At 36.4% G+C, this 14,829-nt stretch overlaps 1 protein-coding gene across 8 annotated transcripts in view; it reads left to right on the top strand.

Moving 5' to 3' along the window:
• Positions 1 to 14,829, top strand: part of ARHGAP32 (Rho GTPase activating protein 32) — a 274,275-nt gene that overhangs the window by 223,914 nt on the left and 35,532 nt on the right. For all 8 annotated transcript variants that reach the window (XM_021063135.1, XM_013979563.2, XM_021063136.1 and 5 more), the window contains one exon: positions 12,690 to 12,839. In XM_021063135.1, the coding sequence (XP_020918794.1) occupies positions 12,690 to 12,839 (150 nt within the window). The remainder of the gene's footprint in view (positions 1 to 12,689; positions 12,840 to 14,829) is intronic.

Below are 14,829 nucleotides of genomic sequence, written 5' to 3'. Positions count from 1 at the left end.
ATATTGTTTATGGCTGCATACATGTATAGCTAAGTATAAAAACATGCATGGAAATGATAAATATTAAATTCAGGATAAAGATCATTCTCTCTATAGGCGAGTAGGGTTGGACAGTATATACAGAGGTTCGACTCTGTAGTGCTTTATTTTTTTAATTTAAAAACAAGGAAAATAAATCTGAGGAAGTGGTATAGCTAAATGTTAAGATCTAAAATACTAGATGATACATAGATTTTTGTCATAGTATTCTCTTAAACTTCCCTGCATAGTCAAAGTAGTGAGTAATTACTTTTAAAAGTAAGTAAACCTACATTGGGTTCTATTGGTTCCTTCACTCTTACCTTGATTATTCAGGACAGTCATGACCCCAGGCCGATTTCTTCTGGTTGTGTTTTCGAATTATTTTGTCCTGAACACAGTCTTAATATTAGTAGAAAGCTAATAAGCAAGCTTTAAATTAAAAGGACTTTTACTTTCTGTCTCAGCAACTTTTTTCTTTTAAAACTCACTTCATAGCTATTCTTATGTGAGTTTCAGGTGTGCAATATAGTGATTCACAATTTTTGAAGGTTATAATCCATTTATAGTTGTAAACTATTGGCTATATTCCCTGTGCTCTATAATATATTCTTATAGCTTATTTTGTACATAGTAGTTTGTAGCTTTAATCCCCTACCTCTATTTCACTCCTCCTCTCTTCCCTCTCCCCAGTGATAATCACTAGTTTGTTCTCTATATTTGCATGTCTCTTTCTTTTTTGTTATATTCACTAGTTTTATTTTTTAGATTCCATTTATAAGTGATATTTTACAGTATTCGTCTTTCTTTGTCTGATGTATTTCACTTGGCATTATATCCTCCTAGCCCATCCATGTTGTTGTAGACAGCAAAACTTCATTCAATGGCTGAATAGTATTCCATTGTATATATACGTACCACATCTTCTTTATCCATTCATCTGTTGATGGACACACCTATGTTGCTTTGGTATCCCAGCAATTGTAAATAATACTGCTGTGAACATTGAGGTGCATGTATCTTTTTGAATTAGTGTTTTTATTTTTTTTTTCCAGATATACCCCAGAGTGGAATTGCTAAGATTATGTGGTAGTTCTATTTTTAGGTTTTTTTGTTGTTGTTTGGGTTTTTTTAGGCTGCACCCACAGCATGCAGAAGTTCCCAGGCCAAGGATGGAACCCACACCACAGCTATAACCAGAGCCATAGCAGTGACAATGCTGGATCCTTAACCTGCTGAGCCACAAGGGAACGCCAATTTTTAGTTTCTTGAGAAACCTCCATACCGTTTTCCACAGTGGCTGCAATAGTTTTCATTCTAGCCAACAGTGTACGAGGATTCCCTTCCCTCCATATTCTCACCAGCATTTTTGGTTGTGTTCTCTTTAGTGATATTCTGACAGGTGTGAGGTGGTATCTCACTGTGGTTTTAATTTGGTTTCTCTGATGAATAATGATGTTGAGCATCTTTCACGTGCCTCTTGGCCATCTGTATACCTTTGGAAAAATGTATATTCAGATCTTCTGCCTATTTTTTAATCAGGTTCTTGGTTTTTTTGACAGTGTGTTGTGTGAGCTGTTTATATAGTTTGGATATTAATCCCCTATTGTTCGTATTAATTGCAAATACTTTCTACCATTTAGAACCTTGCCTTTTTGTTTTGTTGATGTTTTCTTTGTTCCACAAAAGCTTTTGAGTTTAATTAGGTCCCATTTGTTTATTTTTGCTTTCATTTCCATTGATCTGCGTGTCTGTTTTTGTGCCAGTAGCATACTATTTTGCTTGCTGTGGCTTTGTAATATAGTCTGAAATCAGGGAGCATGGTACCTCCAACTCTGTTCTTTCTCAAGATCGTTTTGGTTATTTCAAGTCTTTTGTGTTTCCACACAAATTTTAAAATTACTTGTTCTGTGAAAAATTTCAATGGTATTTTGATAAGAATTTCATTGAATCTGTAGATTGCCTTGGGTAGTTTGGTAGAATTAACAATATTTATTCTTCCAATCAGTGAACATAGTGTATCATTCTGTTTGTGTGGTCTTCAGTTTCTTTCACTGGTATCATAGCTTTCCAAGTACAAGTCTTTTACTTCTTTAGGTAGGTTTATTCCTAGGTATTTTATTCTTTTTGATGCAATTGTAAATGGAATTATTTCCTTTGTTTTTCTTTCTTATGATTCATTGTATTGTGTAGAAATGCAACATATTTCTGTAAATTAATTTCATAACTTTCTGAATTTATTGGTGAGTTTCAGTAGTCTTTTGATGGTGTCTTTAGGATTTTGTACGTGTAGTATGATATCTACAAACAGTGTAGATGTTTTACTTCTTTTCCAATCTGGTTTCCTTTTATTTCTTTTTCTTGTCTGATTTTCCTGACTAGGACTTCCAATACCATGTTGAATTAAAGCAGTAAGAGTAGGCATACTTATGTTTTTCCTGATTTAGAGGAATGCCTTTAGCTTTTCACTATTGAATATAATGTTAGCTGTGGGCTTGTCATATATGGTATTTATTAAGTGAGGTGTTTTTCCTCTGCTCACTCTCCTGAGAGTTTTTATCATAAATGAATGTTGAATTTTTGTTGAAATCTTTTTTGTGTGTCTATTGAAATGACCACATGGTTTTTATTCTTCATTTGGTGTCTCACATTGATTTACAAATGTTGAAAAATCCTTGCATCTCTATAATAAATCTCATTTGATTGTGGTATGTGATCCTTTTAATGTGTTGTTGGATTTGGTTTTCTAATATTTTGTTGAGGATTTTTGCATTTATGTTCATCAAGGATAATTGGCCTATAATTTTCTCGTTTTGTGATACCTGGATGATACTGGCCTTGTAGAATGAGTTCAGAAGTATTCCTTCCTCTGCAGTTTTTTGGAATGGTTTTAGAATAGGTGTTAACTCTTCTCTAAATGTTTGGTGAAATTCACCTGTGAAGCCATCTGGTCCTGGACTTTTGTTTGGGAGGAGTTTTTTAAAATATATTATTATTACTTGGTTCAGTTTCATTACTGGAAATTGGTATATTCACGTTTTTTATTTCTTCCTTGTTCAATACTAGGAGATTTTACATTTCTAGGAATTTGCCCATTTCTTCCAGATTGTCCATTTTATTGGCATGTAGTTGTTTGTAGTAGTCTCCTATGATCCTTTGTATTTCAGTGGTATTGGTTATAACTTTCCCTTTTTTATTTCTGACTTTATTGATTTGGGTCCTCTCTCTTTTTTTCTTGTTGAGTCTGGGTAAAGATTTATCAGTTGTATTTATCTTTTCAAAGAACCAGCTCTTAGTTTCATTGATCTTTTCTCTTGTTTTTCTTTTTTTTTTCTTTATTCTTTTTTGTCTTTATTTCATTCATTTCTTCCATGATCTTTATGGTTTCTTTCCTTGTACTAATTGTGGGTTTTGTTTGTTTATTTTTTTTTTTTAGGTGTAACATTAAGTTGTTTATTTGAAATTTTTCTTGTTTCCTGAGGCAGGCTTGTAGTGCTATAACTTTCCTCTTAGAACTGCTTTTGCTGTGTGTCATAGATTTTGGATCATTGTGTTTTCATTTCCATTTGTCTCTGGGTATTTTTCAATTTCCTCTTTGATATCTTCGTTGTTGTTTGATATCTTCATATTGTTTAGCCTCCATGTGTTTGTGGGTTTTTTTTGCAGTTTTTTTTCCTTGTAGTTGATTTCTAGTCACATAACATTGTAGTCAGAAAAGATGCTTGATAATAATTTCAATTTTCTTAAATTTGTCAAGGCTTGTTTTGTGGCCTAACATGTTATCTATCCTGGAGAATGTTCTATGGGCATTTGAAAATAATTTGTATCCTCCTGCTTTGGGATAGTATGTTCTATATATCTGTTGAGTTCATCTGGTCTAATGTGTCATTTAAGGCCTACATTTCCTTGTTAATTTTCTGCCTGGATGATCTGTCCATTGATGTAAGTATGGTGTTAAAGTCCCCTACTATTACTATGTTACTCTCAGTTTCTCCCATTATGTCCATTCTTATTTGCTTTATGTATTTAGGTACTCCTCTGTTGGGGGCATATGTATTTACAATTGTTAAACCTTATTTTGTGGATGATCACTTGATCATTATATAATGTCTGTTCTTTTTTACCTCTTTTAACAGTTTTGGTTTTTAAGGTGTCTTTTGGCCGATATAAGTATTGCTACCTTGGCTTCTTTTGATTTCCATTTGCATGGAATAACTTTCCCCATCTCCTCACGTTGTGTGTGTCTTTAGATTAGAAGTTAGTCTCTTGTATGTTGCATATATAGTATATACAGGGCTTGTTTTTGTATCCATTCAGTCACTCTGTCTTTTGATTGGAGCATTTAATCCATTTACATTTAAAGTAATCATTGATATGTATGTTTTTATTGCCATTTTGTTCATTATTTTGGAGTTGTTTTTGTAGGTCTTTTTTGTTCCTTTCTTCTTGTGTTCTTTTGTGATTTGATGACTCTTTTTAGTATTGTTTTTTGATTCTTTTTTCTATTTTGTGTATCTGTTATAAATTTTGATTTGTGTTTACCATAGGTTTATGTAACACTATATATATATATATATATATATATATATATATATATATATATGATTGTTTTAAGTTGCTGATCTCTTAATTTCAAGTGCATATTAACACACCTGCATTTGTACTCTCCTCTCCTTAAAGCTACAGTTTCTGACATATTTTACATTTAACTGTTTTGTGTATTCCTTAACTGCTTATTATGGCTATAGATGATTATAGCTTCATGCATGGATGATTTCCTGCCTTTACCAATGAGTTTTCCCTCTTGTAATTTTTATATTTCTAGTTGTGGTCTTTTCTTTTTCACTTAGAGAACTTATAACATTTCTTTTAAAGCTGGTTTGGTGATCCTGAACTCTTTTAGCTTTTACTTGTCTGTAAAACTTTTTATCTCTTTCAAATCTGAATGAGAGCCTTGCCAGGTAGAGTATTCTTGGTTGTAGGTTTTTCCTTTCCATCACTTTAAATATGTTGTGCCACTCCCTTCTGGCCTGTAGCATTTCTGCTGAAAAGTCAGCTCATAGTTTTATGGGAGTTCCCTTGTTAAATAACTTGCTGCTTTTCCTTTGCTACTTTTAACATTCTCTTCTTATCTGTAATTTTTGCCGTTTTAATTACCATGTGTCTTGGTATATTCCTCTTTGGGTTGATCCTGTATGGGACTTTCTGTATTTCTGGCCTTGGGTATCCATTTCCTTTCTCAGATTAGAAAAACTTTCAGCTGTTATGTCTTTAAATATGTTCTTAGCCCCTTTCTCTCTCTCTTTTCCATCTGGGGCCTCTATAAGGCAAATATTAGTGTGTTTGATGTTGTCCCAAAGATCTCTTAAACTGTTCTCATTTCTGTTCCTTTTTTCTGTTCAGCATCAGCAATTTTCACTACACTGTCTTCAAGCTCACTGATTTATTCCTCTATATAATTTAGTCTACTCTTGATTCCATCTAGTGTATTTTTTATTTCAATTATTGTATCCTTCATGTCTAGTTTTTCTTTATATTTTCTAATTGTTAAAAACTTCTAACTTCTCATTCTGTGCAGCTGTTCTTCGCCCAAGTTCCTTGATCATCTTTACCATCAGTACCCTGAACCCCTCAGGTAGCTGCCTATCTCCACTTTGCTCTGTTGCCTCATTTTGCCTGATTTGCTGTTTTCATTTTTATGTATCTGGTAGGTTGGTTACATTCCCCTACCTTGGAGACAGGGACTTTTTTAGGAGATGGCAGCATCCCAGCAGCACACTCCTCTCTCATCACCAGAACTGTATGCTCTATGGGTGCCCCCTATGTGGGCTGTGTGCATCTTCCCTTTTGACAGGATGACTACTGTGAGCAGTCTGTAGACTTGATTGACTCCTGGTTCAGTTGGCTGCCAGCTGCTGGTTGCTGGAGCCAGGTCACAAGTGGCTGACTATGGAACTCTGTGGGGACCTGGGGCTAGTGCTGGCTCACTAGGAGGCACAGTCAGGGTTCAGGAGACCCCAGGGCGGTTGCCTGCCCACTAGTGAGTGCAGCCAGGCCTTGGGACTAGTGCTGGCCTCATGGAGGGCAGAGCTGGATCCTGAGATCTTGTGTGAGAGCCCAAGGGTTCTAGAGCTGGTGTCAGCTCACTGGTGAGTGGGGCTGATTCCTGATACTCTTGGCTGTGGGCTCTGGGATGTCCTGAAGCTTGTGTTCACCTGCTAGTAGATGGAGCCAGGGCTCATGGATTCTGGGCCTGGTGCCTGCCTACTGGTGGTTGGAGCTGGGTCTGGGGGTCTCTTTCTGGATGTCTTGGAGTTGGGGGGGGGTCCCAGGTTTATTGCCTGTGCAGAGGTGTTTGAGACCACGTTCTGGGTCTTCTGGTGGTCCTGGCCGTGTCCAGGACAGTTGCCAGCTTTGAGGGTCTTAAAGAAGCCTGTCGGTTGCTGGGTGAGGCTGTTTCCATATCCAGTTGGTTGCTTGGCCTGAGGCATCCCAGCCCTGGCCCCTATAGGCTGAGGCTATATGCTGGAGGGAGGATTCCCAAATGGAGCTTGCCAACAACAGTGTCCATGTGGCAGAACAAGCTCCCAAAAATGGCTGCCACCAGTGTCTGTGTCCCCAGGGTGAGGTACAGTGGCCTCCTGCCTCTCCAGGAAGCTCTCCAAGCAAGTGGGTGTGACCCAGGCTTCTTTCAAATTACTGCCTCTTCCCTGGGTCCTGGCAAATGTGAGATTTTGTATGAACTCTTTGAAAGTGGATTCTGTATTTCCTCCACCCCTTTGGGACTCCTGGAAGTAATCCCTGCTGGCCTTCAAAGCCAAATGCTCTGGGAGCTTGTCTTCCTGGTGCAGGACTCGTGAGCTGGGAGCCCAACATGGGGCTTGGATCCCTCACTTCTTTGGTAGAATCTCTGCAGTTATCCTCCTGTTCTCAGTTTGCCCAGTTGGAAGGTTTGGGACTTGACTCCTTACCATCCCTTGTTGGGTTCCTTCTCTGTATCTTTAGTTGTAGCATATGTTATCTATTATGGTTGGTCTTTTTCATCAGTGATTGCTCTGTAGATAGCTATGTATGTACCACATTTTGGTGTATCTGTGAGAGGAGGTGAGTTCAGTTTCCTTCTGCTCCATTGTCTTGGCCAGTCTTGAGGAGCAAGATTTTTTTAGAAAATTAGTCTACTATATAATAACAAAATAAGGGAAACGTCATTTTGGCATCACTTAGAGAAAAATCCTTTCTCCATATTTATTTGTATGAATATGTATGATCATCAAATGGTCATCTAATCTGTGTTCGAAAACTTTGCACAAAAGACAGAATATTACATGCAATTGTGAAAATCCATTGGATATGCTAAACATTACTCTCATACTTGATTATACTTTAGGTTCAGTCAAGACAGTCTCCTCATTGAGCATCTTGCCTCTACCCTCTCCCTTGTCTACTTGACTCTCTGAATTTATCACAGATCTTAGAACTTGAGGCATATAATCAAATAAACCTAATGCTGAGACTATTATTTGGCACAAGTCATCATTCTTTAATTTAATTTCCTGAGAAATTTCTCCAAGCCCAGACTTCTCTCGTATCAGTCTAGAAGATTTCTGAGAACCGATTTAGGGAACTCTGATTTAAGTGAAGTATTGTGAGAAGGGAAAAATTCTTTGGTTTTGCCAGAGAAATACATACTTGTGTAATTAGAGACACCTAGTGCCCCACCTCTCCATGTCATGGTTCACTGTGCCCTGCAGACTGGTTATTGGTATCATAAAGATTTACCTTGGAGATTCTGAGTTGTGTGTCATGCAGCTAAAGCTTTTAAGTACTAGAAAGACTGGTCTGGTTGGGTTTGTCCCAGGTTTGAAAGAAGATTGCAGATATGAAATCTTGTCTAAATGGTATGGAGGAAGGTAGCATTGTGGCATGTGTTGCACTTAACTCTAGACTACAGAATTTGAATACATGATATGATTTGCTTTTTTCTTAAGTACTATTTTATATTTTTGATGTGTTTTATCTGTGGAAATGTCATTGTTATCATTTTTGTTTCTCTAATCTAGCATATTTGATGGACCTTAACCCTAACACTCTTCCACTGCATTCCAAGTTTCCTCCTTGAAGTGGGTTTTTAAGCACTTAACTGTCTAAAAGCCAGCCCCTGACTCGCCCTTCCTTAATAGAAGTCACCTGAGTCATTGACAGTATTCCATATTTCTATTCCTCAAGTGGTAGTTCTACTAAGTAGTTTACTAGTTTGTTATAAGGTAATGGGTAGGGGCAGTATAGTGTCCAAAAGAAACGTCTTTCAGCTATTTTATTGCCTATGAAATAGGAAGAAATATAAAGTGAAGAAAGATTAATATGAAGAGACATTAATATTTGGAAGCGTTGTTAGATCTTCAAATTTGGTTGTAACTAAATCGAGTGTTTTTTTAATTTCTTTTCTTTTTTTTAATTTTTTTTTTATTTTGGCTTTTTAGGGCCACACCCACAGCATATGGAGGTTCCCAGGCTAGGGGCCCAATCTGAGCTACAGCCGCTGGCCTACGCCAGAGCCACAGCAATGCCAGAACCAAGCCGCGTCTGTGACCTACACCAGAGCTCACGACAACACTGGATCCTTAACCCACTAAGCGAGGCCAGGGATCAAACCCTCAACCTCATGGTTTCTAGTCGGATTCGTTTCTGCTTTGCCGTGACAGGAACTCCTTAAATTGAGTATTTTTATTTAAGTGTGCAATGCAATGAAATTTGTCTGTATTCTTAGATAATTGGTTATTTAGTTATGGATTCCAGAGTTTTCACCACAGCTCTCTCTACCATAATATATTAAAATGCCAACTATAAAAGCAATAGCAGCGAACTAAAACTGTGTAGAACATAGTTTAATCTTCCTTTGAAGACTTAGAAATCATTTAAGAGTAGGTGTCTAGTTACCATTATGAACATTAGTTATCTTGGTGTCTCACTTTTGTGGTGTAGGTCCTCAGGAAAAGACCACACCCAGGTGTTAAGTTTGTGTCATACTGCAAGCTCTTACTTGAATCTTGTGTCATTATTTAGAAAAAAATAAATGTGAAAAGGTAGCTAAGTCTCCTTCTTCTTGAGCCAAACGAAGCACATCAAAGACAGTGTCATAGCTACCAGGTGTTCTGGAAAGTCCAGTTCTACACAGGCTGCCCTCTGACTAATGTAATTTCATTGTGTGTGAGAGTGTGGTTGGAGAATTATGATTACAAATCTATTTCCACACAGTTATCGCTAAATTGTGAATGTATTTCCTGGTTAATGTATAATTAATTTCAATCAATAATTCTAGATATGATACTGCTATTTGATGTGAAAGAAATATACATATCCCTTTATCTGCTAGTAGGGAGCCCAGTTCAATATGGCAAACTACTCATGGCAGGTTTTTGGGTTTTTTTTTTTTTTTTTTTTTTCCTACTGGCAGTTAAAAGCAATCAGAAATTACCTTGCTGTCTTTTTTTTGGGGGGGGGGGTCTTTTTTGGCATTTCTTGGGCCGCTCCCGCGGCATATGGAGGTTCCCAGGCTAGGGGTCCAATCGGAGCTGTAGCCGCCAGCCTACACCAGAGCCACAGCAACAGTGGGATCCGTGCAGCGTCTGCAACGTACACCACAGCTCACGGCAATGCAGATCCTTAACCCACTGAGCAAGGCCAGGGATCGAACCCGCAACCTCATGGTTCCTAGTCGGATTCGTCAACCACTGTGCCATGATGGGAACTCCACCTTGCTGTCTTAATTTAGGCAGTAGCATATAGCAGCTAAGAGCTTGGGTATTGAGCCAGACCACCTGACTTTTAATCCTGGTTACATTACCTTAGACATGTTACTTAGCACTCTGTGCCTGGGTTTCTTCCTCTAAAAATGGGGATTATAATAGTTATTTTCAGAGTTCCTGTTGTGGCTCAGCAGAAACAAATCTGACTAGTATCCATGAAGACACCAGTTCGATTCTTGGCCTCTCTCAGTGGGTCAAGGATCCAGCATTGCCCTGAGCTGTGGTGTAGGTTGCAGACATGGCTTGGATCTGGCATTGCTGTGGCTGTGGTGTAGGCCAGTAGCTGTAGCTCCAATTAGACCCCTAGCCTGGGAACCTTCATATGCCGCAGGTGCAGCCCTAAAAAGACAAAAAAAATTAAAATAAAATAAAATAATAGTTATTTTCCTTGTAAGTTCCTGTGAGTTCCTTATAAGTTTCCTTATAAGTTCCTATTAAATGGTTGATAAATATAAAAACTTATGTAATTTCTGGCACTTACCAAGCATAAAATAAGTGCTGGCTATATTGTTATCATTATGTCTTTCTCCTTTGTAAGCTCTGTGATAGTGAGGAACTTGTCTCGCTGGTTCCCCACTGTGCTCTCAGGACTTAGAACAGTTCCTGAGATATAGCAGCACTCACATGTTTGTTGCTGAATGATAGTAATTAAAATGCAATTCCCATTCCTTTGAGATATTCCTATAAAGCTAAGACTAAAAAAATGCTTTTTCATGTGCATAGTACGCAGTGGCCAAACTCAACAGATATTTTCATCAAATCAAAATGCAAATGCATGTATCCTGGAAGCCCTGGCCAATTATTGAAAGTAGAAATTTATTCCCATAAGAAAAAGAATGGAATTGCCGTATTTGCTTTGACACAATTATATATTCATGAAACCCAAAAGGATCAGCTAAAATTATTGAGTTTAGAAAATAATCAGATTTGATCCATACATAATGAAATCATTTGTTAGCATACCAGTAATTACCTGGTAAGGCCATTGAAGAAAAAAAGAAAAAAAGCAACAAAAACAAACAAACAAAAAACACCTAAAATACCTAGCAATATTTCTCACAAATACGTAGAATGTGTTTTTTCACAAAGAAAATGAGAAAACTTTACTGCAAGATAGAAAAGCTTTAGAAAAATGGTGATATGCCCTGTTTCCAGGTAGAAATTAAAATTTTTCCAAATGTATAAGGTTTAAAATATAATGTTAAACTACTGTAAAGCAAACTCATTTATTTTTATTTGTTAATCTTATCAAAATTATTTTAATGTTTGTTAGAAAATGTTAAAAATGAACAAAGATGGTTTGATAACTACTCTTTAACAACAAAGAATCATAACATACAATCTGCTAGCAACTAGGGGAGAATAAAACTCCCACAAGTTCAATAAATTTTAATATACTAATGTTATGGTATGTGTGGTATACTTGATAAGTTACCCCAGTGTGCTATAAATGTCTCATTAGCAGATAAGAGAGCACATCATTTAATCTTATAACAAGGATCTCAGATGCAGGTGAAGTTGTAATTTACCCAGTGTCAGAGCATGTCAGAGAGAGCATCTAAATTATACTGATGATTCTAAGTAAACTTCAGTAATTGTTATAGAAAACATTAGTTTCCTCTTTAATCTATGTAAAGTCTAGGATGACTGCCTTGTCCCATTTTGCTTAAGACTTTACTGGTTTTATCACCAAAAGTCTCATGTCCCAGGAAACCTCTCAGTTACAGGCAAAACAGTTAGAGTTAATCACCTTTATACAGTTTGTAGAAAAGATGCTTAAGTCTGTAAATAGTGTGTCCCACAAAATGTCAAGAAAGTGTTTAATCTGGTCAGAGTAACCCATTTAGTGGCCCATCTAGACCATAGGTTACTCTCAGTGAACAAAATTCCTCCAGGAGGATTTACCAATTCGAGGGATTTGCAATTTGATTCACTCAAGGAACCATAGCAGGGTTCAGTGAGACTCCCATAATTCTCTGCAAACTGAGTGGGATTGAGGCCATATGGCTTAGCCTTCCATCCTGCAAATAATCTCTGAGCTTGTGGTAATTTGTTGTATGTTGACTTCTAGAGGAGTTTTCCCTGCAGGCTGAGCTTCTCAGCAAAAGTCGTTTTCCTAAGAATTTGCATGCAAATCTTTTGCTGTAATCTTTCTAACATATCAGTCAGTGGAAGTATTTTACTGTATATGAATTTGCTTATTTCTTGCATTGCTCAATGAAGAACTTATAGATGAATGTTAATGGATCTCATGCTTTTTTATGGGTGGGAGTGTTTTGTATTTTATATAGCCATTAGTTTGACAAGTATGCTCTGTATTATAATAGGATTGTCCTCTTTATAAAATGAGAAAGAGGGAGTTATTTATTTTTTCAGTTTTATTTTCCAGATGATAAATACTATGAACATTTCTAACCACTAAATAAAATATTTGGGAAATTAACTAGAAATGCAGTTTCTAAATTTACGCCATTTTAAGTATTGTTTATCATGAAGATCTCCAAAGCAATATATCAGAGTAAAATTCATGTCCCACTCATTATCCTATAGCCTGCTTTGGGTAGCACTGGAAAGATGGCTGGTTTACCAAGCTTGATTTCAAAGTCATGAGTTACAGTACTCCAGTTTGCTTACAATTCCATCAAATAAGATCACAGGCTGATGAGAACCTACAGAGCCATGATATTATTTATAAAGCAACTGTTCCTTCAATTTGTCTGCTGAAAATTTTCTACAGAATAGAAAGTATACTTGTAACAGACTATTTTTGTAATCAGCCTGTTAGGATCTGCATTTCTTTTCACACTAAGTAAAAATATGACTTCTTCTCACAACTAAGGTAGTTTCTTTTCATTATTTTTTTAGTATCTAAAAAGCACGGCAAGCTCATTACTTTCTTACGCACATTCATGAAGTCTCGTCCAACAAAACAGAAGTTGAAGCAGCGTGGGATCTTGAAAGAAAGGGTGTTTGGTTGTGACCTGGGAGAACATCTTCTGAATTCCGGTTTTGAAGGTAAAAATAACATTTATAATCTCATAATTTCAGTTTCTGATCTCTCCCTGTTGATTTTCTGTAATCAGGTACGGAGTAGTTTAGGCAAGCAATACCTGTTCCATTTAAGTTCCATAGCAGGTATTGAACAACCTCAGGCACTCACCTGAGTTCTGGGGATAGCTGAGAACCAAGAGGGATTGAAGAAGGCACTTTGGCATCAGAGGTGGTTGTGATCCATTCAGGAAGAAGAAGACATTCTCACACAGGCCACAGTAGCTCTGCTCGTTCACATTATTTTTATATCTGTCCAGATAGCTTCCTCAGCCAGTTTTCCCTCTCACATTTTATCCTAAAATATTAATTTCCCTTTTGGGAAAAAAAAGTCTTAATTTTGAAACTATGCATTACCAAGACTAGCCTCCCAATTTTTATAGCTAAAATTTAAATTCCTTTCTCTACAAATTAGAGTCTTACTCAACAATTCAGTGGTTAGATGAATGGATGGCGGGGGTTAATGGATAGGAAGAAAAGAAAAATGGAGTTTTTCTTTGATTTTTTTTTTAATAGCACTTTCCTCTGCATCTCCTTTAGAGATGCTAGATTATTAAGGAAATATCTACCTGTAATATTGATAAGTACCAGAAATAGATTATTTGTGAAATTCTGAGTCTTTATGGGAAACACCCAATATATATTCTTTAAGAACACCACTCGTGAAAACTAGTATAAATACCAATAAATGTCAAGTTCAAATTAAGGTCTTGCTCATTGCCTAAAGAATGCCAGTATATTTATAATATGAATTTAGTGCAGACTACACTGTTGTTTCTTTAGGGAGAAGACACAGAACAGATGTTATTCCCAAACTAATAAAAAGCTAATGCAGTTACTAACAAAATAAAAAAAGACAGATGAACAAAAACTCTGAGGATTATTTTTGCAAGTAGTCAAAATGCACATGGAACAATAAGCCAATGAGAAGATCAGAAGAGCATTATGAGAGGGAAAATCAGTGATAGAAAAGGAAATATGTATCTTTACTGATTTAAAACAATATTCAAAACCAGAGTGTTATTTTGTAGAGAATGAAATATGACTGATGAATGGAATAGTTTGAAATGTTCAGAAGTAGTCGTTCTTCTAGATATGGGTGCCCTCTGATAAAGCATGGTTTTAAAACCAGGACATGAGGATAGGGTAATTATAAATACATACAGAGAAAATGAAAAAGCAATTTTTAAAACCTTAAATTCTCTCATTATGACACCTTTCAAAAATGTGTAAGAGTTAACTATTTTAAACTCATAGAAATGTTACTATGGAGTGATTTTGCTTTGAGATCAAAAAGTAATAGCTTTCTCAGGTGAAAAAAATAATAAATGGAAGGTCTCTTGTGGCTCAGCAGGTTAAGGATCCAGTTTTGTCAGTACAGTGGCTCAGGTGGCTGTTGTGGCACAGGTTCTAGCCCTGGCCCAGGAACTTTCACATGCCATGGGTGTGGCCAAAAAAATGTAAAGGAGGAGATTATCTCAAATATGCAATTTCCGTATAATGAACATAACAAATTTAAAGGAAAATTATCACATACACAGAAAAGAAAATGATCTTTTCTTGGAGGTGATGTGTGATGAGATGCTTCTAATATAGTGTATGGAAATATCAGTTGGGTTTGTGAGAAAATTAAGCACCTGAGTAGAAAAATGGAGAAAAGATATAAACTTACGATTTTGACAAAGAGAAATTTAAAAAAATGCAGAAAAGTGTCTATGCTTATTTGGAATCATAGAAATGTATCTTTAAGCAGTTTTAAGATACCATTTTATGTAGGTAAACATTATTAATATAATAAAGCTGATTTTCTAAATTATAATATCCACTGCCATTAAAAACAGCAGTGATTTTTACTAGTAGGTAAAAAGTATTAGTTTCAGGTAGCTCTGGGAATTACTGCCTTTTTGAAAACACTTTGGCACATCGGAGTAAGAGATTTTACTTACAGTGTTCCTTT

The sequence above is a fragment of the Sus scrofa genome, chromosome 9, assembly GCF_000003025.6.
Source record: "Sus scrofa isolate TJ Tabasco breed Duroc chromosome 9, Sscrofa11.1, whole genome shotgun sequence".
NCBI classification, from domain to species: Eukaryota; Metazoa; Chordata; class Mammalia; order Artiodactyla; family Suidae; genus Sus; species Sus scrofa.
The sequence above is the reverse complement of the archived record's forward strand: the minus strand, read 5'-3'. Positions and strand labels throughout refer to the sequence as shown.